The sequence below is a fragment of the Mastigoproctus giganteus genome, chromosome 3 (genome assembly GCF_048544385.1).
Source record: "Mastigoproctus giganteus isolate SK-2022 chromosome 3, ASM4854438v1, whole genome shotgun sequence".
NCBI classification, from domain to species: domain Eukaryota; kingdom Metazoa; phylum Arthropoda; class Arachnida; order Uropygi; family Thelyphonidae; genus Mastigoproctus; species Mastigoproctus giganteus.
Window position 1 is genome coordinate 247256212 of NC_143577.1, and position 25528 is coordinate 247281739.

Below are 25528 nucleotides of genomic sequence, written 5' to 3' on the forward strand. Positions count from 1 at the left end.
ATTAATCCATACAATGTAATGGGGAATCATATATTATCATGAAATGCAATAAAACTTACTTTTAAATTTTTTTTCTTCATTGGCTACTGAAAATTTCTACATTCTGTGACTTTTTTTTGTAAGAAAACAACAGGCCATGGTCCTGTAGTTAGCATGCACTGTCACTTAAAAAATGTATGGCCCATTGTGACTGTGGTGCTGAAAATCTGGCTGCCAAATTAAATATTCACTATGTATACAGTTATGAATTTGTAAATTCTTCTGGCCTTAATTATCCAGAAAATAAATGGAAATTTATTTAAATATATATATATATATATACACTTGGTCGTCGACTTATGACCTATGCGACTTACGACCGGCCGCACTTACGACCACAAAAAATTTGATTTTGTAAATTTCATTTGTATTAATTTTTACATTAATTTTAGATTGTATTTTTGTGTTTACAGTACATTATGTACAGTATTATTTTTCAAATTATGACAATACTGTATATGTAATTATAGATCGTAGTTTTGTATTTTTTATAAACAGTATGAATAATAAACCAATTAAAATGTACAGAGCGTTTGAATTTAACCTCCTAGAGAGAGATAGCCTAGGCGTAGAAACGAAGTAAAAGATAAAAGCATTACTGTATTTAAAATGAAAAATAAAAGATGATAAAAATTTAAAAGATTATAAAAATAAATTATAAAGATAATAAAAAGATTAGAAAGGTTAAAAAATACTGTTAATAAATATATGGCCGACATACGACCAGATCGACTTACGACCTGTCAGTCAGAACAGAAGTCGGTCGTAAGTCGACGACCAACTGTGTGTGTATATATATATATATATATATATATATATATATATATATAATTATCTTATAATTTATTCTTAAATTCATATATACATTTTTGCATATCACGGATATATATATATAACCGATAATTAATATAAAAATAAAACGTAAGCCAGTAGTATGGCAAAAAACTGTAGAGCGAAAGTTAACATAAAAAATTAAATCAACGGGAGGGAGATTTATTTATTTTCTTATTTTATGTTATTACATTCTAACTTTTAAGCCATTATTTAAATATATATATAACTTGCAGAAAAGCTCAACTGATTAATTAATGCTGCTTACAAAATCATTAACATGTTCACTGTTTCATGACACAAATATGCAGTATTGGGTTTTTAATCCAGTTGGAGAGACAACCATCCTATTATTAGAAAATTTCCTTCCAATTCGACAAGAAAAATTGGATATTTTTGTCAAGCAATCTTTACTGGAAGCAGACTAATTCAGTCATAGTGAAGAGAAAGCCCAAAAATGTCTCTCCTCTCTCAAATCCAGATTGACTCAATCCTGTGATTTTCAATTCTGGGTCAAAAAGATCATCAGAAAAGTGAGAAGCGAAAGCATTAAAAGAAAATCTTTAGCAAATTAATAAACTATAAACTGAATTCATTAAAAACTCAAAAGCACTGCTGTGACCAGTTTCAGAGCCATCTGGCTCTTCATCAGTATGCGGAAGAAAACATAACATTGGTTAGATGGGTAGAAAATTATTCTCAAACTATAAATATGTGAAATTCATATCTTTCAAAATGTGCAGCATACAAGACATTCCTTTACCTACAAAATGACAATCTAACTTTTTCAAAACTATATAAAAAAAAATATGGTTTGACGGATTTCTTTTTTTTCCTTTTCTTCTGGAGGAGGTGTGTTGTTTTTGCTTTGCAGGTTTAGGGTGCATCAACTACTTTTGTCACGACATACCACGTTCTGTGATGTGAAATTTCACGTGGTCTTTGCTTTTTAATACATCTATACAAGTATGTTTGAAGGACCAATTTGCATGTTGTGTGAGCTAAAAATTCAGGGTGAATGATGGAAGAGACCTTACCATGTCTACCTGAGATCAGTTAATTTTGTCTCAGCTGAAGGGGCATTAAGAATTCCTCCAGTCTCAAGTGGAATTTAAACCTAGACATCTTTAAAAAAAAGTATTGTATTGTCACTGAGCAGAGCAAATGACTGACACCTGACAATGTGAAAAAATAATACTCCCAAAAAACAATCAATCCTGAGGTAAATTTTACATTTCCCTGTAATTTGCATTCAAATTATTCTAATCAATCTAAAGCATTTTTAAATGCTAGAGAAAAATAAATTCTGTCTAATAAATTAATTGATTAATTAATTTATTGATCTACTAAGATTAAATGCCCTGCTTGGTATATGCTATTAAAAACCAGTTATTTTGCAGACTATTACTTCTAAAGAACCAGAAAAGTTGGCAAGTATCCTGACAGGTTAATCTAGTGAACAACAAAAATTCTATAATCAATATAATTTCAACTGATTTCTATAAGGATTCTATATAATCTTAGGTACATTGCACACAACTTGTTATTGTAAGATTTATGGTACTTGTCATTGCACATTTTATCGTAGGAATGCACTGGACTGAAGGGAACTTTCACATAGAAACAACATAAAGATATCATACAATGCTTTGATTTCTGTCTCAACTCCAACAAATTAGAGACAATAAAAAGGTATGAATATTAGAAGTGACTTGGAATTAGTAGGGGATTTCTGACAACAATTTATCATAAAGAGGTTAAACTTGCAGCTCACGATTAATCACTAGGCTCTCCTCACATCATTCCATGTTTTGAAAGAACACGTGGATCCCATAATGGACTGGATGTGCAATTTCCAGCTCTTTCTAGGAACGATTGCACTACTCTTTATGGATAATAAATAAAAATTGATTTCTAATTTAGAATCAGAACTCAAAAAAATATGTATTTTGTGCAAATGTTAATTACTTTGTCTTTTTTCAAATTGCAGTTGTAATATGAAAAGAAAAAGTATCAATAACTTTTCATAACAACCAATATATTGGTTGTTATGAAAAACAAACCAACATCAAGAACCAACAAGACAATATATTCATGTAAAAATAAAGAAAAAAAAAACCCCTCTGAAAACTTTAATGATATAAATAACCTTAAACAAAATATATCTGATGCCAAGAGAAAACTTCAGCCAGTTTTACCAATTTTGCTGCTAGAAACAACAATGTTTTATAATCATTAACTTCAGACACCATATATTTAAATTTTTTTGGTTTTTTTTAATGTATGGATAATGTATTTCCATGTGTTTTTTTTTTTGTTTTTTTTTGTAAACCCCAAACAAGAGAGGTATTAAAACCTATAGTACTTAGTACCGTGCTTGATTTGGAAGTTGAGAAGGCGAGGTTGTTGTTGTGGTGTTTTCTGGTGCAAGAGCTACTTAGGCCATATTGCACCTGAGAAAGCAAAAGAAAATATTTGTTGACATTGGACTTGAACTTCTGTAGACTGTAATTTTCAGGAAATACATATGAAGGAAGGTTGTTCCAGAAAACGGCAGTTGAATGAATAAACGAGGAAGATGAAAAGTTGGTTCTGTGAGTTTGAAGTTGGACAGTAACTGGATGTTGGCTGGTGGTGGCACGTGTCAGGACTGTTTTGAAAGAGAGAGTGGGAATTATAGAAGCCAATTCAGAAGAACATTGCCCATGGAAGTATCTGTAGAAGAGGCATGCAGCAGAAACAGTACGTCTGAGACAGAGAGTGGAGAGACTCTGTTAGAGATGAATCGTTAATTAACCTAACTACCCTCTTCTGAACGGCATCAAGAAGCCTGAGAGGTTTAGGGGGCACCACCCCACATGTGGGAACAATATTCCATGGTAGGGAGGATTTGCGATTTGTACAGAGTGAACAGCTGTTTGGAAGAAAAGTAACGCTGAGAGCGAAAGAAAAAACCAAGTTTTTTAGATGCAGAGGAATATTTGTAATGTGATTGTGCCAAGAGAAATTAGCAGTCAGGGTAATCCCCAAAAAAGATATATCATTTTGCCTAGAAATCAGAGTGTCACCAAAGACAAGCATAGGAGCAGAAGAATCCTTTTTGCGAGATATAAGACAAGACTGAGTTTTAGAAGGATTGAAATCAACTAAGTTGTCCTTGCCCCACTGGAGAATTACCTGGAGATCGGCATTTAAGGAATTGGTAGCAGATTTTTGAGAAGTTGAAGCTGATTGAGCAGGGCAAGGTTTCTCAAACTGGAAGGTGGAATGCAATGTGCTATCATTGGCAAAACTATGGATAGGATTTCCAGTCAATGGAAGATGGTCATTAATATACAAGAGGAAAAGAGTGGGGGAAAGAACTGAACCTTGGGAGGCACCGGCATTAGTGGAGAAGTTAGAAGATAGAGACCCATCTACCATCACCCTCGGTGAGCGATCGGAGAGAAAACTAATAACCAATTACAAAAAACAGTTGGCAAACCATAAGATGGAAGCTTGTTTAGACCTTTAGGCCAAACACGATCGAAAGCCTTTAAGATGTCAAGAGCAACTGCTTGTGTTTCACTGAACTTTAACATTGAATTAGTCCATAAATGGGTAACATATGGCAGAATGTTACCAGTGGATCGACACTGACAGAATCCGCACAGGCGATCGTTGAACAGATGGAAGGTTTCTACTTAGTTTGAGAATTGGCAGTTAATTGATTTCTTCATTACTTTAGAAAGAGTAGAAGCAATTACAATGGGACAATAATTGGATGGGAGGGATTTGTCACCCTTTTTAGGAACTGGCTTGATATGAGCAAATTTCCAAGCAGAAGGAAATACCTATGGAATAAGAAAGTGAAAAAAGGCGGCAAAGTAATAAGTTCAGGAGCACAGGTTTTGAGAACAATTGGAGAAATACCATCAGGACCTCGAGCTTTCTTAGCATCAAGATTCGTCAAAATCCTTCTGACATCCTTTTGAAGGAAGACCGCAGGAGGCATGGAATGGAGCGTGTTGGGAATGGTGGGAGGTGTTTTACCAAGATCATTAATACATGAACTGGAAGAAAAATGGGATGCTAGCAGGTCAGCTTTATCCTTGGCTGAAGTAACAACAGAACCATCTGGTTTGGACAGAGGTAGGAGCAGAGATGGGCAGAAGTTGCGACCAACAGCTTTGGCAAGAGACCAGAATGCTCGGCTACCATTAGGGCAAGAAGCAAGTTTTCTACTCTTAGCCTGTTCAAACTCTAGTTTGGACTGAATAATAACTGCTTTACAATTGTTGCGAGCTTTGGTGTAGGCAGAAAACAAAACTGAAGAATTGGAAGCAAGCCATTACGATATGCAAGTTCTTCTCTTGAACAGCCTTAGCACATTTATTGGAAAACCAAGGTTTAGATAAAGGACGAGATTTTAAAGTGGAGTGTGGGATAAAGGATTCCATTCCTGCAAGAATAATTTCACTGACACGATCTGAGAAAACGTCAGATGTTTTGAAACAGCAATCTGACCAAGGAAAAGAAAAGAAATCTCGCAGGTAATCCCATTTTGCATTCTTGTAATTCCAAACAATATGAGGTTGGGAATAGCCATGAGATAAAGGTTTCATTGGAGAAGAGACAATTACCAAGTTGTGATCTGAGATGCCAAAAGGTCCTTTCACTTCAACTGTGTACTTAGAAGGGTTGTTTGTGAAAAAAAGATCAAGCGTATTGGCTGTATGCTTAGGATTGTCCGGTATTCTTGTAGGTAAATGAACAATCTGCGCAAGGTCATTAGTAATTGCAAAAGCCTTAGCATCTCGACCAGCTGGGTCGGTGTGACTAGAAAACCGAAGCCAGCTGGAGTTGTGAACATTAAAATCACCAAGGAAAATTACCTCACTGTTAGGAAAGTTGGACTGGAGAAAGTCAAGTTGCAAAGAGAGGAAATCAAAGAACTCCAAGTGATTAGTGGAGTTGGGAGAATGGTAGAGACAACAGATGAATTTGACACAATGAGGTAGAGAGATTTTAAGCCAGAGAAGATCGAAAAGAGGAGATTCCAAATTACCAAGTCTCTGACAGGAATATTGGAATGGACATATGCACGAGTATCACCTTTGAGGAGAAAGGAATCATACAGCGAATAATTTGAGCAAATAAGATGAGCAGTAGTTGAATCAACTGAAAAAGTACATGGGGTTTGGCAGACTGCAAGTGGAAATGGACATCGTTGAGATTAGAATTGAGACCACGTATATTTGTGAAATGAACTAGGAAGCATTTGGGAGTTTTAGATCTTTTTGCAGATAAGCTTACTCTATTAGTTTGACAATTCATGGTGTATTCAATAGTAAGAAAAAGTGGGTAGGACATACTGTATGAAGTTTTTGGATATGTCATACACGTGGTAAGAATATACCCAGATCCTTGACAAAACATGGCCCCAACAATGCCCCCCCGCTTACACACTACTCAGACTCCCTCCAGTCACTATCTGACAGAGTAGAGGTAGCAAGATTATACACTAAAGTGGTGGTATTGTACCGATTGATGAGAGTCATCTACCACCTAGTACTGCCTGGTAACACAGGTGGGCGGCAATGCTCCATGTGGTGTGGGCACCACACCTCGCTTACGTTGGTTCACACCTCGGTCTTCACTCACCGTGTGCTTGTGCATGGAGGTTATATCCAGGATTACTAACAGTCCCACCATCGTGAAGGTGCAAGCAGAGGATTTGGCTGTCACAAACCGTCAGGCCTTCGCCAAAATTGGGTCCACTTGACTTGAGTGTCATCCGAATATCAGTTCCATCAGTGTTTTAGACTCCCAGGTAGCAAGTACGGCTTGTCTGGCATATCTGAGATTATGTCTGTGACAATCTCAAGGACCAATGTGATATATATATACAAATATGCAATTTTAAGAAAAACACCTGAAATTTATTTAAAAAGACTTTCTGGTTATTATGCAAAATACAAAGGTATTTTGCATAATAACCATTTACATTGCACATTCTGCTAGGAGGGCACTGTATTTTATGTACTTATAAGAAATTAACAAATACCTTAATTAAAAAGTGTACACTGGCATCCATAGTTGTTGATTTTGAGATGGTTATTCACAATATTAATGGATCTATTTAGCATAAAGCCAGTATTACAGACTTAGTCCTAAGAAATCCAGGAATTTAGTTTCTGAACATAAAAATTTGTAATCAGGTACAGCAAAATTAATGAGATTATTCTGTATTCCAATTTTGAATGTCAATGAAGTTGACAACTGTTTTGCAGATGATTCTAGATCAATAATGCCTAATTACTTAATTTCCACATAATGCATGTAGAAAAAAATGTTATATTTCTTCTAATTCTCCGGACACAAGCAAGTTCTAGTGTGGAACAGACCCTAAATGCAAAATCATCCATTTACAAATTAGAATGGATTACAAAGTCATCCATTCTAATTTGAATTTTTGTTAACACTCATTCATCTATTTATGCATTTATTGATTTATTAAATCATTTTCAAATAAAAAATAGATTAAAATGACAATGATTAAAATTCAAAATAAAATTGTCCCCAATCCAGAGAGGAAAGTTCATGGCAACAAAAGTCATTAAATAAAATTAGATTAATACTTTTTAATTAAAAAAAAATACCTGGTATGATTTTATCAAATGTATTTTAAATCTCTATAACATTCAATATTCATTTAAGAAATAACATTTCTTAAATGCCTGATAGGACCTCAAACTTTTGCAGTAGGGATCAGGATTGTACAATGACAAGTCGCTTGTATGGGCCTTGGAGCACAACAAAACTACAATTCAGATGTAATTAGCATTGAAGAAAATAACAATATATTATTAAAGAAAAAATAAATATTCCAACGTACCATAGCCCTCATCGCTAGGACCCACGTCTTCATCAGCAAAGCTGCAATCAAAGGCTAGAATTTTTCCACCCTTCTCAATTTCTACGCTAAAGTGGGGTCTAGATTTCATCTGTAAAAAAAAGGAACATGAAGTAAGAATAATTTACCAGTTCTAAAATAAAAGCAATTAATTACATTAGTAATTAAACCAGTTAAGGAAGTAACATTCAAAGTAATAATATTGGGCTGATGTCAAGTATAATAGTCTTTTTTTTACTTGCTAATATATATCATAATATTGGATAAACTAATTAATTCATTAGACAACATTAAAGGAAAAGAAATTACTACAGTAAATCAACACTGAAAATACTTTGAGTCAAGGCTTTAAATTCTACAACACAATTTCCAAATTCAACTCAAAAATTCATAGATTCTGACTAACCAGAGAACAATCATTCTACTGTCATGTGGGTTTAATAAATTTATCAGATCTAATTAATAGAAATAAATCTTAATTTCTATACCATGTATCATTTCTCTTTCACCCAGAACTCATGATAAAAAAATAAAAGAATTTGAAGAATAAAGAGATTTTAGGAAATCAGTAATAATCTTAGAATCACTAAATGGAATGCAATATTCTTCTAATATAAAAAGTCACTGCCATATTTCAGGAAATGTGTTTTCAGAAACAGTTTTTACACATAACTGTTGTAACCTGGAACAATTTTTCATCGTTGCAATGTTATAAACTGAAAGGATTACTATTTGTTATTAACAAGTACAAGCAATGAGAACATAATAAAAATTGGAAACTGCTTATGGTAGTATTACGTACAATTACCATAAGTAAATATAAGGTGTGGCAATAAAGTCTGAAAATAAACAGAAGTGTTATGTTGTAGTTCAAACTTCCCCAGGTGGTGGTACAGAGATTATCTAATAGGCTGATGGATTGCAAGGTTTCATTAGTAGCATTAACATTCTGTGTCACAATTTTGCAATGTAGCAACGAATGAATATCAATTTTTCCTTTAAACTGGGAAAATCTGCAACAGAAACATGAAATGTTAAAAACTTTTATGGTGATGAAATGTTAAATCATACCGGTGTATTTGAATCAACCTCTTGAAAATGAGGACAGAGTTGCAAAAGTTCAGGAAATTGTGACAAGAGATGAGCTCATTGTTTGAGCTTCAGAACTAGACATGAACAAAGAAATGATTTGTGAAATTCTGCATGAAGCTTTGGGGAAAAGGAAGGTCTGTGTGAAATTTGTGCTGCATAGCACTCTTTTGTGCTGATGCAGCACAAATTTCATCAGCATAAATTTGTGCTGATGGCATTCTTTACTGCTTCTCATCATGGATTGGATGAGAAGCAGTAAAGAGTGCCATCACGTAAAGACTTCATCCAGACTTGTCAAGGCAATCCTAATTTCCTCAACTGTATTGCCACTGGAGATGATAACTTGGTGTTTCAGTACGATCCAAAGACAAAATATAAGAGCATGCAGTGGATTTCAAAATCATCACCGAGGCCCAAAACCGTTTTGTTTACAGAAGTCCAGGATCAAGACAATGCTAATCATGTTTTTCGACAAACAATACAATTCAAGAGGAATTTTTACCTGAAGGGGAGAGAGTCAATGTACAGCTACTTCAAAGACAACTGAAGTGCATTTTCCAGGTGAGGCTACAATTTTGAGAGAAAGGCAGCTGGTCCTTGTTGCACAACAATGCATGATCCATTCCACACTTGTTGTGAAGACATTTCTAATGAAACAAGGCATTGTAGAAATCAACTATCCACCCTACTCTCTTGATCTAGCAAATCAGACCTCTTCCTCTTTCCCAAGGTGAAAAGTTCCCTCAAAAGAAAGATTTTAGGATGTTGAGAACATAAAGAAAAACGTTAACTGCTGAAATGAACATCTCTTTGAATGCCTTCACTGATTCTTTTCAGAAACTTTTAGAATGGTGCAAAAAGTGCATTTAATCATGTGGCGATTACTTTGAATAAAAATAAAGTCATCTTTGGTCTCCTTCACCTTGTATTCTTTATATTGCATTAGTCTGGGAACTTTACTGCCACATCTTATACATATAAAATAATGAGATATTAGAAAGAAACACTTAACTGTGTGGGATTTAATAGGAAAATAAAATTTATTTAAATGATTGGTTTCACTGCTCTGCAGCACTTATTATACACAGGGAAAATTGTGAATTTTGATATAACAAGGAAAACTGAATAAATATGTAAACATTTAATAAGTGGCCATACATTTCTGCTACTTTTGTGGCCCATCTTCTCACTTAAATACAGCAGCTATATATACTTAACTGTTATAATAAATTTTATTTTCTTCATTATTTCACAGGAAGTGTAATGTTATATTTCAATAAATTATACCTGCATGTAGAAATGCCATTCTCTTTTAAATATAAACAGACGTTTATTTTTTTTTCAAGGTACTGCTTATGGACAATACACATTAATTACTTATAAACATTCAGCACTCAGAAAATTAGTTACAATGCATTTTCCACCCAAACCCAATGAAAGGCACCCACCTGCTGTCCACATGAGAATACAGAAATGTCTAACAAATTTCAAACAAGCTGCTAAAACACAAGTCAAATAATAAAGTAGCTTAGTCCTAAGCTGAACAGTGTTTTTCAACAAACAAGTCATGTTCACAGCTAAGCTAACCTTTATACTAAATAAATACAGTAACCCCCCGCTATTAGCGGTATCTGTATTCGCAGTTTCGCGGTCGCTGATTTAATATAAAATGAAATCTAAAAAATGTGAATTTTAAAGCGCCGTGAACATATTCCGCCATAAAAAAACATGGGCGTGGCAAAAATCATCTTTCCCGGTCAAAACAGCGCTCAGTGGGTGGGGGAAGAGGGGTGACAAAATCACGAGCGAGGATGTTTCTCACTAATCCTTGTTCAGTATGTGTTATGCGCTTGTCACGGAAGGTTTCGTCATTTGCTTTTAATTTATATGCTTATAAATTGAATAAATTTATCAATTTATAAATTGATATGCTTACATAAGTGATAAATCTACCGTTTTGCAGTGTAAAACAGACTTTTTCGAGCGTGTTAACAGAAGAAAATGACTTTATTGTGGACAAGTTCTTTCTAACCCGTACAAAAATATGGCTACGAACAACAACGGAAATGTGAAAATATCAAAGAAGGTCATGACATTAGCGAATAAAATTGAGTTATTAGACAAAATTTCTAATGATAAAAGTGTCTCCTCAGTGGCAAAACATTATAAAATCAATGAGTCAACGGTACGACAATCAAGAAATCGTAAGAAAAAATCCGCCATAGTGACCGTGAAAACGCGCTAATTGCTTCAAAAATTTACTCTGTAACTCGTGATGTTAAATTAGAAAAAATGGAAAAAGCTTTAAATCTGTGGATAGAAGACCGAACTCAAAATAAAATTCCGTTAAGTTCACTCATCATTAAAATGATGAGTGAACTTAATGGGCAAAACTCCTTTATCAACACTTTTGCGAAACTGGTGATAGCACTGGCGGGATAAGTTTTTTAGCTAGCAAAGGCGCTGGTTTGAAAGATTTGTTTGAAATTTCTAATAAATATTATATTTAGTATTAAATTGTTTCTTATTTTCATTTCGATGCTATATGCTTGCATTTCACTATGTACTGTCGATGTACATAGTCATATTATGAAGGTACATATAATACATACATAGACAAAATTTTAGACTAGTTTTTCTTATAAATTTCATATTTTGGAACGGAACCCCTTTATTACTATGGGAGCCATAACTCAGTATTTGCGTTTTCGGTATTCGCGGCATTTCTCAGGAACATAACTCCCGCGAATAGCGGGGGTTTACTGTACAGCTATTTTATTATTTTATTTGAACTATCTTTTGGCATCTTGTTTTAAATTGGCTATATATTTCGGTATTCTCGTGGGGACGACAGATAAGTACCCTTTTGTTGTTTGAGTGGGAACACGTGAGTTGTTATTAATTTCCCAAGCATCAAAATCCATGTTTGTAAGAATTTTATTGTTCATGTATTGCCCATAAGCAGTACCTTGATAAAATAAAAGTAAGTGTCTACCCATATTTAAAGTTATCTACTTTAAGGTAAACAATACCTTGTTATACATGCCATTCATAAAAACATAAGATCATCTTTCAGGTAAACAAATAGCACAGTGATTAAGACTGCTGCCATTGCATGCAGTAACTTTAAGGAAGAGGTCCCCAAACTACGGCCCAGGGGCTGGATCTGGTCAGCTGAAGAATTTTATCCAGCCAGTGGATATTTCAATTAGATCGTAAAAATTAATGTTTATATTAGATCACAATAAAATTTATGAAATACACATTTTACAGATTATTTTAACATTCATCAGTTGATTAATAGTGTTGACGCCTCTGTGTTGTCAGCTTAGTCTTGTTAGATATTCATTCTGTTATTTCCCTGAAAGCTATTTTTTGAAACATCATTAAAATAATCCGTTAATCTTGACCCTGTCATTAAATAGCAATAGCCGTTAGAGACAGTAATAAGGGATTTCCTAATCCCATCCCAGCCTGCAGACCAACCCTGATGTCAGAGTATGGGAGCAAAGGTCACTCTAGGCTTTCACTACACAAGAATCCCAGATCCAGGATATAACCTGGCACTAGCAGCATGGTCTGATGATTGGTATCGGTAAGAACCTGAACCAAACCTTTTTTTTTTTTATGAAAACCCCAAACACGAGGTATTAGAACCTATAGTACTTAGTACCATGCTTGGGTTGGAGGTTGAGAAGATGAGAGAAGATATTTGTTGATATTAGACTTCAACTTCTGTAGACTGTAATTTTCAGGAAAGACAAATGAAGGAAAGCTGTTCCAGAAAATGGCAATTGATTGAATAAACGCGGAAGATGACATGTGGTTCTGTGAGTTTGAAGTCGGACAGTAAACGGATGTTGGCTGGTAGCAGCATCTGTTGGGACTGTCTTGAAAGAGAGAGCGGGAATTATAAAAGCCAATTCAGAAGAATAGTGCCCATGGAAGTATCTGTAGAAAAGACATGCAGCAGAAACAGTATGTCTATGAGACAGCAAGTGGAGAGACTGTTAGAGATGAGTCATTAATTAACCTAACTGCCCTCATCTGAATGGAATCTAGAAGCCTGAGAGAGGTTTGGGGGGGGGGCATTGCCCCAGATGTGGAAACAATATTCCATGGTAGGGGAGATTTGTGATTTGTACAGAGTAAACAGCTGTTTGGAAGAAAAGTAACGCCAAGAGCGAAAGAGAAAACCAAGTTTTTTAGATGCAGAGGAAGCAATATTTGTAATGTGCTTGTGCCAAGAGAGATTAGAAGTCAGGCTAATCTCCAAGAGATATATCAATTTGCCTAGAAATCGGAGTGACATCAAAGATAAGCATAGGAGCAAAAGAATCCTTTTTGCGAGCTATAAGACAAGACTGAGTTTTAGAAGGATTGAAATCAGCTAAGTTGTCTTTGCCCAACTGGAGAATTACCTGAGGATTGGTATTTAAGGAATTGGTAGCAGATATTCGAGAAGTTGAAGCTGATTGAGCTTCAACTTCTAAAATGGAATGCAATGTGCTATCATCAGCAAAACTATGGATAGGATTTCAGTCAATGGAAGGAGGTCATTAATATATAACAGGAAAAGAACTGAATGAACCTTGATGGACACCGGCATTAGTGATGAAGTTAGAAGACAGAGAGCCATTTACCATTACCCTCAGTCAGCGATCAGAGAGAAAACTGGATAACCAATTACAAAAAACAGTTGGAAAACCATAAGATGGAAGCTTGTTTAGAAGACCTTTATGCCAAACACGATCGAAAGCCTTTGAGATCTCAAGAGCAACTAATTGTGTTTAACCAAACCTTTCCATTGAATTAGTCCATAAATGGGTAACATAAGCCAGAATATCACCAGTGGATCGACACTAATGGAATCCATACTGGCGATCGTTGATAAGACTGAGGGTTTCTAGGTAGTTTCAGAGTTGGCGGTTAATTGATTTCTCCATTACTTTAGAAAGAGTAGAAGTAATCGCAATGGGATGATAATTGGATGGGAAGGATTTGTCACCTTTTTTAGGAACTGGCTGGATATGAGCAAATTTCCAAGCAGAAGGAAAAACACCATTGAAATAAGAAAGTGAAAAAAGGCAGCAAAGAATAGGAGTAAGTTCAGAAGCACAGGTTTTGAGAACAAGTGGAGAAATACCATTGGGACCTGGAGCTTTCTTAGCATGAAGATTCATCAAAATCCTTCTGACATCCTTTTGACGGAAGACCACAGGAGGCATTGAATGGAGCGTGTTGGGAATGGTGGGAGGTGTTTTACCAAGATCATTAATACATGAGTTGGAAGAAAAATGGGATCAAGTCAGCTTTATCCTTGGCTGAAGTGACAACAGAACCATCTGGTTTTGACAGAGGTGGGAGCAGAGATGCGCAAAAGTTGCGGCCAATAGCTTTGGCAAGAGACCAGAATGCTCGGCTACCATTAGGGCAGGAAGCAAGTTTTCTACTCTCAGCCTGTTCAAACTCTAGTTTGGACTGATTAATAACTGCTTTACAATTGTTGCGAGCTTTGGTGTAGGCAGAAAATGAAACTGAAGAATTAGAAACAAGCCAATTACGATATGCAACATTCTTCTCTTGAACAGCCTTAGCACATTTATTGGAAAACCAAGGTTTAGATAAAGGACGAGATTTTAAAGTGGAGTGTGGGATAAAGGATTCCATTCCTGCAAGAATAATTTCACTGACACAATCTGAGCAAACGTTGACATCAGAAGTTTGAAACAGTAATCCAACCAAGGAAAAGAATAAAAGAAGTCTCGCGTGTCATCCCATTTTGCATTCTTGTAATGCCAAACAACACGAGGTTGGGAATGGCCATGAGATAAAGGTTCCATTGGAGAAGAGACAATCACCAAGTTGTGATCTGAAGTGCCTAAAGGACCTCTCACTTCGACTGTGTACTTAGAAGGGTTGTTTGTGAGAAAAAGATCAAGCGTATTGGCTGTATGATTAGGATTGTCCGGTATTCTTGTAGGTAAATGAACAATCTGTGCAAGGTCATTAGTAACTGCAAAAGCCTCAGCATCTCGACCAGCTGGGTCTGTGTGACTAGAAAACGGAAGCCAGCTGGAGTTGTGAACATTAAAATCACCAAGGAAAATTACCTCACTGTTAGGAAAGTTGGACTGGAGAAAGTCAAGCTGCAAAGAGAGGAAGTCAAAGAGCTCCAAGTGATTAGTGGAGTTGGGAGAATGGCAGAGACAACAGATGAATTTGACACAATGAGGTAGAGAGATTAAGCCATTGAAGATCAAAGAGAGGAGATTCCAAATTGCCAAGTCTCTGACAGGGAATATCAGAACGGACATATGCACAAGTACCACCTTTGAGGCGAAAGGAATCATATAGCGAATAATTTGGGCATCTAAGATGAGCAGTAGTTGAATCAACTGATAACTGAGATTCTGTCAGAAAAAGTACATGGGGTTTGGCAGACTGCAAGTGGAAATGGACATCGTTGAGATTAGAATTGAGACCACGTATATTTGTGAAATGAATTAGGAAGTGCTTGGGAGGTTTAGATCTTTTTGCAGATAAGCTTGCTCTATTAGAATGCAACCTGTAATTATAATATTGTGTTTGCAGGGGAAAAAACAGACTAGTGCTGCTTTGCGTTTTTTTTTTTTTTTTTTTTTAAATTCTTGAGTCAGTGGATACATTTGAAGAAAACAATACTCGGAAAAAACCCAGCATTTCTTGGGCTTTGTAAGCTGCATGTTCAAATACTTCCCCCCTCCAAGAGGAAATAAATAGAATTAACCAAAAACACTTTTCAGAGTTAGACAAACCTTAAATGTACAAAGAAACCAAAGAAATATGGAGATGCCAATGTTATCTAATGGATAAAACTAAACCAAAAGTTAAATGCATGTGCAGCACATGATCTACTAAGATCCTGTGTTTGGTGTATCCTACCCCCAATATTCCACCCCACCCACACACAGCATGGATGATTATAGCTCTGCTTGTTAAATGCAAGCAGAGCTACAATCTTTGAAACATTCAATATCAATATAGAATGTAGGTCCATATTTGAAAAAAATAACAGAAACTTCACAAAAATCCAGAAGAAAAGGAAAAATTTAAATAAAACTTTAAGAGACAATTTCTGTAAATCTAAGAAAACTGGAAAAGTTGTAAGGTATGCTACTATAGTTTGATCACAAATAATTACATAAGTAACAATTTATACACTTTTTTAATACATCATCTTATAATAAAGATATTACAATATTACTCACCTCTCCCACTTCTGGTTGTTTTTCTTGACTGGGATCTACAGTGTCATCACTTACAGCATCCACTGAGTGGCTGACATTAAGTTTCACAGTAATTCTATAAGAAAGTTAAAAGGTCACAAAACCATTCAGAGTACAGTACCCAAAAATTTATATGACACTATCTCCCTGAATGGAGAAATCAACCCACACCAAACTAGCAAAAAATTAACACCTCAATAACAGGATTTGTGACCAAATGGAAATTAGCATTAGCATTAGTAGAGGCATTTGATGCAAGAAAGCAAGCTTATGCAGCATCAGCCAAAAAAAAAAAAAAAAAAAAAACCCACTTCCACTTCACCCCTCTGTTCGTTCAAAATACCTGTCCAGCTGAGCCTTAAACTTATTTAGGCTATCAACCTCCACTACAAGGGATGGAAGTCTGTTCCGCTAACCAACCACCCGCTGGCTAAAGGCAAATTTCCGCACGTCTATCCTACATCTGTCTTTCCTCAATTTGAATTTATGCCCTCTCAGGTGATCATTCTGAGCTAGATGAAAAATCCCATCAGCATTGAGCATGCTCAAACCATTCAAGGCTTTATACACCTCTATCAGATCACCTCGCTGGTGCCTAGTCTCCAGACACTGTAATTTGCAAAACTTAAGCCTTTCTTCGTAAGAGCACCCATTTGTTCCATTCACTAATCTTGTTGCCCTTCTCTGTACTCGTTCCAGCAGCTCTACATCCTTCTTGAAATGAGGCCTCCAGACCTGTATACAGTACTCTAGGTGTGGCCTGACCATTGCCTTATACAAGGGAATAATCACCTCCTTATCCCTGCTGGAAAAATTCCTGTATATCATTGACAATACTCCATGAGCTACTCTTGCAGCCCGTCTGCACTGCTCAGAGAACTTCACATCTGCCTGCACAACCACCCCCAAGTCCCTTTCATTCTCTACCACTGTCAGTGTAGTACCACAGAGTTGATACGTTGCTCTGGGGTTGCTGTTTCCCATGTGTAGTACTTTACATTTGTCAATGTTAAACTTCATTTGCCACCTCTCAGCCCATCTGCTCAACCTTTCCAGATCCTGTTGCAGCAGCATAGTGTCAGTAGTGTCCTCGACAACCCTGCCAACCTTTGTATCGTTTGCAAACTTGGACATTAAGCTTGACATACCATCATCAATATCATTTATAAATACAGAAAACAATAATGGACCCAACACTGAGCCCTGAGGGACTCCACTAATAACATTAGTCCACGATGAGCAGTGTCCATTGATTACCACTCTCTGTCTTCTCCCCCTCAACCACCCCTTTATCCATAGCAGCAATTTGCCTCCAATGTCACACTGCTCCAATTTGTGTAGCAGTCTTCCATGTGCAACAGTATCAAAAGCCTTTCTAAGATCCAAGTATATAATATCAAAGTTATTCCCTGCATCCAGTTCTTTTGTGACTGCATCATAGTATCCAATCAGATTGGTCAGGCAAGACTTCCCCTTAACAAAACCATGCTGTGTCCGAGCTATAACTGAAGTCTTGTCTAAATGATCCTGCAGTGCTTCTTTAACCAGTGCCTCCATTAATTTTCCTGGAACAGAAATTAAGCTCACAGGTCTATAATTACTTGTGTCAGCCTTTGATCCTCCTTTGTGAATTGATGTCACATTTGCACATTTCCAGTCTATGGGTACCTCCCCTGAGTCCAAGGAAGCTCTCATAATTATGGCTAAGGGTTTGCTTACTTCCTTTGCTGCCTCCTTTAATATAACTGGATAGATCCCATCCACCCCGGGTGCCTTTCTTGTGTTTATCTTCAACAGTTTCTCCTCCACTTTACTCCCAGTTATTTCAAGATTCTGTAGCTTACTGCTAGAGTTGAATACACCTCTGGCATTCCCCTCGCTGAATAACTCCTCATGTGTGAATGTCGATGCAAAATATTCATTTAGTTTGTTAGCTACCTGAGCAGGATCATCAACAGTTGACCCATCAATATCAAGTGGACCAATCTGATTCATCCCCTTCCTTCTAGAGTTTACATAAGTAAAGAACTCTTTGCTGTTTTTCTTTGTATCCCTTGCCAAGGATTTCTCGTAATCTGCCTTCGCCTGCCTAACCTCCTTTGTAACTTGGTTGCATATCAACTTGTATCTATCATAGGCTTCTGTGTCATGTGTTAATTTGTAAGTATCCCATGCATTTTTCTTCTCTGCCATATGCCTCATTAGTTCATCTGACATCCATTTTGGCCTAAACCTTGAACAATATTTCTTGGTTGGTATGTAAAGCCTAGTAGCTTCCAAGATAAGTTCTTTGAATGCTTCCCATTTTGAATTTGCTGTTGGTAACATCATCAGTTGGTCCCACTGTATAGAATTTAAATACTGCCTCAGTCCATCGTAGTCGCCTTTACGGAAGCAATAACCCTTCCCTTTACCCCTAATGGTAGTTACCTCTTTGAGTAAATCCCACTTCAGCACACTGTGATCACTGCCACCTAGTGGTTCATTTATCTGCAGATTCTTAATGCATGAAGAATCACTGCTGATAATCAAATCAAGAGTATTACTCCCTCTAGTTGCCTCCCGAACATGCTGATGTAGAAAACAATCATCCAATAAATCCAAAAAAGCCCTGCTAGTGTGTGAGTGACCAGCCCCCAAATTCCAGTCAATATCTGGGAAATTAAAATCTCCCGTTATAAGACTCTCTGATTTACTGGCCCACTCTATTTCCCTGTACAGTTTCTTATTAGACTCATCAGAGTCATTAGGCCTATAGCACACTCCTACTCTCAATTTTGATCTCCCAATGCTTATGTCACACCAAACTGACTCAACACTGCACTGTCCAGCGATGTCGACTGGCTTCACTTCCTTGGTTTTTATGTGTTTCTTAACTAATAGCATAACCCCTCCCCCTTCCTATCCTGTCTATCCTTTCTGTAGACGTTGTACTCCCCAAATTCCAGTTCTGCATCCCTTATATCTGTGTGACACCACGTCTCTGATATCCCAACAATATCTGCCTTTGATGTTTTTAGCAATACCTCAAATTCATCAAATTTATTTACTAAACTCCTAGCATTGGTGTACACGCAAGTATACCTGCACCTGTTTCTATTCTTAGCTACCCTAACACAACCCATGTGTTTACTTGTACCGCAATGGCTCCCAGCAGTCTCTGAAATATCATGCATCTTGTTTTTCAGGCTTCTGCTCATTCTAATAGAAGAAATAGATTAAGACATCAAAAATATGCACCAGGAGATGCAAAACTCGTAAAATAAAACAATGATGCAAGGACAAGAATCTTTTACATTCTATGACTACTACCCAATACCTTGGAACTGAAAACTGTGCAAAGAGGACACTCCTTTCTATGTCTATTCAAAGAGAGAGAGAGAAGAATTATCCTGGCATAATGTTATCGACATAATATTTCATGCTATCCCTTGCTTAAAAAAAGAGTAACTACTGTATACACTTGCAGCGAACCTGTGACTTTTGGCAGCTCCATCCAATGGTCTATGTGATTTACATCCCCACTTCATGGCCCAACTGATAATGGAATGGAGTTTTTTAGAAGGGTAATACCTTCCTGTATTACTACAGTTCAATCCAGACCACCACTCCTGGTAAGGTAGACAGGTATTAAATGTTTCTGTATAGCATAATAATTTGACACCACAGTGAGTAAGTGTGCAGAAATGTTTACAATGTTGCTTCCCCAGAGAATTAAGGGTGATGGCAATTTATCAGCCCACGTGATGTTCAGATATTAACCTATATATGAATAGGTTAGATGGCGCATTAGCATCTAAGGCTATAATGCGCCAAGTCAAAAAGGTGCACAATATAAAAGTATAATATTATAATTGTTTATATATTCTTGTAAAGGGGTATACGATATAAAAAGTTCATAAAGCATAAAACGATAAAAACATTCTAGATAAAGTTATTTAAATTAATAAGTTGCAAAAACTTAAATATAGCTGACACGTCATTGTCCAATAAAATCTGTCTGAGTGTATAAGGCTCAGACAGATGGCTAAAACATAAATGACGGTCATTTTAAAAAGAGAGACATTCAATTAAAATATGACAGACTGTTAAAATGGTGTCAATTTCTACACAGGACGATCGTCTGCCCTCAGCAGATAGCAATGCGTCAAGTTACAGTGTCCTATGTGGAGCCGAGATAGAACAACTTCCTCTTTTCAGTTTGTTAGTTTGTTTATTTGGTTTTTAGGAGCATTAGCAACTAAGGTCATATTGCTCCGGGATATGCGGTCGTCATTCCCTGACCTTTCCGCATCCTCCGTATTTGGTGGTGACAGGCTCGAACCCCGGTCTAATCAAGAAGCGTGTGCTACGCACTGCTGCTCCTTCCCACCTGGCTATGGAGGCGCCTCTCTTTTCAGTTCCTGCGCAGACTAGACTGCCAATGTTCAATTACAGGCTTAAGTTTCTTTCGAATTACTAGAAAGTAATTCGAAAGAAAGTTAAAAGAGGTTCGCTGATTTGGCTACAAAGTCTGCCATATCATTTCCTGAGATCCCAATGTGGCCTGGGATCCAGCAGAAATGGACATCAAACTCGGATTGTGAAAGCAAGTGCAGCTTCTGCTGTATCCGGGTCAGGACAGGATGAGGGTTGAACCTCATCAATGATAAAGCCTGCAATGGACTCAGAGAATCGGTATATACAGTCAGTCCTCGTATAGCACGATAGTTGTGTTCCTAGAAACCCACGTGCAATGCAAAATTGTGCAATATAAACAACAGGCCCTATGGGAAAAATAGGGTTATGTGCCGACCACCCAAGATTGAACACACATTTGTAACCAAAACATTACTAAACACAATAAATAGTCGCAATAAAATACGTAAGTATTTTATTACGACTATTATGTAATAAAATATTGCTAATGCTTTTGCTTCTATCGTAAGCAAACTTGTTTTTTGTTTGATTTTCTATCAAACAGATGACAGCTGTTCCATCTCTTCCAATTCTTTGTGTCTTAATCTAATGGATTTTAATTACACTTTGAGTTGTTCCTGCTATGAAAGTTGTTTTTATTTTCTCTACATTCTTTGTAATTCTGGGCCTTGCCTCATTTAGGTCTGTAGCACGTGCAATATCACATGGTCTTTCATTTCGCTCCAAGTGTTTCACAATTTCATATTTTTTCTCTATCGACAGAGGCGGACTGGCCATAAGCCTTACCGGGGAAACCCCGGTGGGCCGCCGGAGGCCGGCGTGATTTTGGCCATAAACCATAGTATGAGGCCACTATAAATTTTCCCGGGTAAGAATTTTTGACCCAGTCCGCCTCTGTTTATCCATATTGCGTTTCTTTTTCTCTCTGAATCTGTAGTGTCTTCACCAGGACGCTTCCTTTTCACACCTTTTAAATATTTTACTCATTTTTAGGGAATAAAGCCCAATTACAAAATGCTTGATACACATGAACAAAGCTGCGTGCCTGTAGCAACTAAATAAACAACACCGTAAAGGCAGAGATACACTATTAACACCTCACATTTTACTAAAGCATATTTCTAGAGGTTACTACCATAAAACAATAAAAACAATTTCTAGTTGCGTTTCGGCTAGTGGAATCTGTTATAAACTGGTAAACTCAATCTAATTGCATTTGCGATAATACCTATAGTTGGAATCGTGTGGGATTTTACGTTATTATGGTGAAATGTGTTTCCCTTTCACTGATATAAAAAACAAATACATTTTCAGAATCTTCTCTTCATCCCTATCGTGTTGCATTTGGTTGGGGTGATTCTGCGTCCGACTGCCATTTCTTGTAAACACAATGGCGAATCGTGCATAAGCGAATTCAATGTGTTATATAAGATATCGTTCCCCTATTTATAAATCGTGTATGATCAAATTCGTGTAGTGTAAACATGTGTTATACGAGGACTGACTGTATAATATATTTTTTGTGGTGGGTGGAGGATTGTATATGATCCAAGGCTAGCTCAACTGCATGCATCTCTGCAGTGAACACACTGCATTCGTGGGAGATCTGCTCAGATACCGTGGTGTCTGGGAAAACAGCTACAGATCCAGCAGACACTTCTGACCTCGAGCCATCTGTGTAGGCAGGCAAGAAGTCAGAATGTTCAGAGCGCTGTGCTAAAAAGAGCTGCAGGTAGACAGCGGATGGTGTGCTGTCCTTTCTCCAATTGTTAAGGGAGAGGTTGCAGTTTGGGACACGAGCATGCCAGGGTGGAGTGGGTTGCCCTGGTGATGGAGCAACATTGTCTAATGTGATGTTCAAATCACTAAGTAGCCTTTGGATACAAATACCGAATGGCTGATTGGCAGTCTGCCGAGTGTTGTACAGATTTTCCCGACGTGGCTCAAAAACGGCTGTCCACATCAGATGGTCTGGTAGGGACTTCAGTTTCAAAGCATACTGTAGAGACAACTGTTTCCTATGAAGCGATAACGAGGGCTCATTCACTTCGACATATAGGCTCTGGACGGGAGACGTTCGGAATGCTCCAGTGGCAATACGGATCGCCTGATGGTGGATGGGATCCAGCCATCAGAGTACGCTGAGTCTAGAAGATGCATATACCTGGCACCCGTAATCTAACCTTGATCACACAAGTGCATGATGGAGGCACAAAAGGGTGCACTGGTCAGCACCCCAAGAATGTGAAGAGATTGCACGTAGGATATTCAAACCTCTTGTGCACTTCGTACGTAGTTGACAAATGTGTTGTAGAAAGGTCAACTTTCTATCAAATACTAGCCCCAAAAATCTAGTCTCAGGTACTACTAGGATAGCATTAAGTCCAAGCCTCAATTCAGGTTCGGGGTGAAGATTGCGCTTTCTGCAAAAATGCATGCAAACAGTCTTCTGTGGAGAGAAAACCTGAATCCGTTATTCATTGCCCACGAGTTCAGATGGTCAATGGAATGTTGCAGTTGCCCCTCAATTACCCTCATGTTGCAGGAATGACAGAATACGCTAATATCGTCAACATAGAGGGCACAATTTACAGTTGGAGAAAGTTGTTCAGTGATGGTATTCATTTTGATGGCAAAAAGCATAACACTTAAAACGAATCCTTGAGGTACACCCTCCTCTTGGCTAAAAGAGCGAGAGAGAGTAGATCCTACATAGACTTGGAAAGAACGATGAGATAAAAAGTTTTTTATAAAATTTGGGAGATGACCTCTAGGGCCAATGCTGTAGAAGTCTTTTAAAATTCCAAATCTCCAAGTTGTCATATGCTTTTTCCATATCAAAGAACACGGACACCAGGTGTTCTCGTTTTAAAAAGGCATCTCAAATGGAAGTTTTGAGCCTGATTAAATGGTCCAAAGTTGACCTGTTCCTACGGAAGTCACACTGCAATCTGGAGATGGGCCCATTTGCCTCCAAATACCATATAAGGCGGGCATTGACCATTCTCTCCAGAATTTTGCACAGGCAGCTGGTCACAGCAATAGGACAGTAGTTCGTTGGGATTTTAGGATCTTTTCCTGGCTTAGGAAAGGCAAGCACGAATGCCTTATGCCAGGAATCCAGAAACTGCTCTTCTTGAAATATTCTATTGTATAGAAAGAGCAGTTGGTCCGTGGATTTTGCAGACAGATAGATGCTTGATCATATCATAATGGATAAGATCTGGTCCAGCAGCACTTGCCTTAGAAAGAATTAGAGCTGTTTTTAACTCTTTCAGGATGAATGGCCCATTATTGGGATAAGATTTTTTTGATTTAAAGTTAATTGGCTGCTTTTCGAGTTTTTCTTTCCAGACCAGAAATTCTGGGGAGTAAGAAGATGTTGACGAGATGGCAGAAAAGGTCTCCCCAAGTGCATTGGCTATTGCAGTTGGGTCTGCAATAACGCATCCATTACATTCCAGGACCGATAAAGGGTGCGATGTATATTTACCCTTCATTTTCCGGATTTTGTCCCAGTAGCTTTACTGTTGGTAGACTGGGTAATAGTAGATGTAAAGCGGATCCAGGATTCCTTTTGGCTCTGACGACGAGTATATCATGCTTTTGCATGTGCATGTTTGAAGGCTAAAAGATTGACTGTGGTAGGATATCGTCAGAAAATACCCCAAGCTTTATTTTGTGCCTTTTTTGCTGTAGTGCATTCAGGATTCCACCAAGGTTTTGGAAATCGTGGGAACCGGCTAGATGTTTTTGGAATTGCAGCTGCATGGACAATGCTTTCTGTGATATATGCCACTGCATCATTGATAGGCTCCTGACTGACTGCACCAGGTGTTGAAAGGTATTTCAGTCAGCCTGATCAATCTTCCATCGCGGTAACCTAAAAGGTGGGCATGACCTCCCTTTAGGTAAGTTGGTTATCACAGTAAAGTGATCACTTCCATAAAGGTTCTCCTCTACCTCCCAGGTGAGTGAAGGAAGAAGAGGGGGGGGAGCCTATAGAGAGGTCAATAGCAGAGAACGTACGGGTAGGCATGTGGAAAAAGGTGTTAGTTCCCACATTTAGAAGGGAGAGGTCATTATCAGTGAGCATATGCTCTATGATGTGTCCCCTTCCATTAACGTCGGCACTACCCCACAGGGTGTTATGTCCACTGAAATCACCCAGGAGTAGGCAGCTGCACAATGAAATCATCAAGGTATTTCTGGGAGATATCAGCCCCAGGTGGTAAATAAACCGAACAGACTGTTAATAAAAACCCCACCATTTCTACGTTAGTAGAGACCAGAATAGTTTGAAATGGGGTATGGTTGCTTAGACGTATAGCAACATCCGCATGAGCAGGTCCATCCCCAGTTCTGTCCTTTCAGATAATAGTAGTGTTACAAAGGGAAGGGTTTTCATTTGCCTTCAGGTATGTCTCCTCTTGTATGCAAAAGCAAACTGGCTATATGCTTTTGCAAGAGGGCCTTGATATCATCATTGTTTCGCCAGAATCCATGACAGTTCCACTGTAGGAATTTAACCATTATTTTGGCTTGGTGGGGTCCATCAGGTAGCTTCCGAGGTGTTGAGGGCTCACTTTTGTCAGCCTTGGCTTTATCTTTCCTGGGGAAGTACGGACGCTGTCCAGTGTCCATTTCCTCCTCAGCAGAGAGCTCCAAGACTGAATCTTATTGTACCTCCTTCTCCATGACATCCATGTTTTCTTGGGTACTAGGGAATACTTCAACTTTCTTAGTCTTTTCTTTGGAAGTTGCTTTTGTTACTTGTGGAGCATTAGGAGGTATTGATATAGGAGTGGCAGCTGATTGGTCTTTCTGTGCAGGTTTTTGTGGGCTTAAGAGGTAACGTGCGATGGGAGTGAACTCTTTTAGAGGAATGGTCATGTCTGTCTGAGTTCCGATGGAACATCTCCCTGTTACCGTCTGGGCGTAGGTGGGTTTGGTGATATTTAGAGATTTCACCACTTTCCTTGCC

General features: G+C 37.7%; 1 protein-coding gene across 1 annotated transcript in view; it reads right to left on the bottom strand.

Moving 5' to 3' along the window:
• P32 (complement C1q binding protein P32) overlaps window positions 1-25528 on the bottom strand; it is a 48656-nt gene that overhangs the window by 9660 nt on the left and 13468 nt on the right. The window contains exons 3-4 of the mRNA XM_090370999.1: window positions 16108-16201; window positions 7748-7856 (exon numbers count right to left, since the gene is read on the bottom strand). Of these exons, the coding sequence (XP_090227125.1) occupies window positions 7748-7856; window positions 16108-16201 (203 nt within the window). The remainder of the gene's footprint in view (window positions 1-7747; window positions 7857-16107; window positions 16202-25528) is intronic.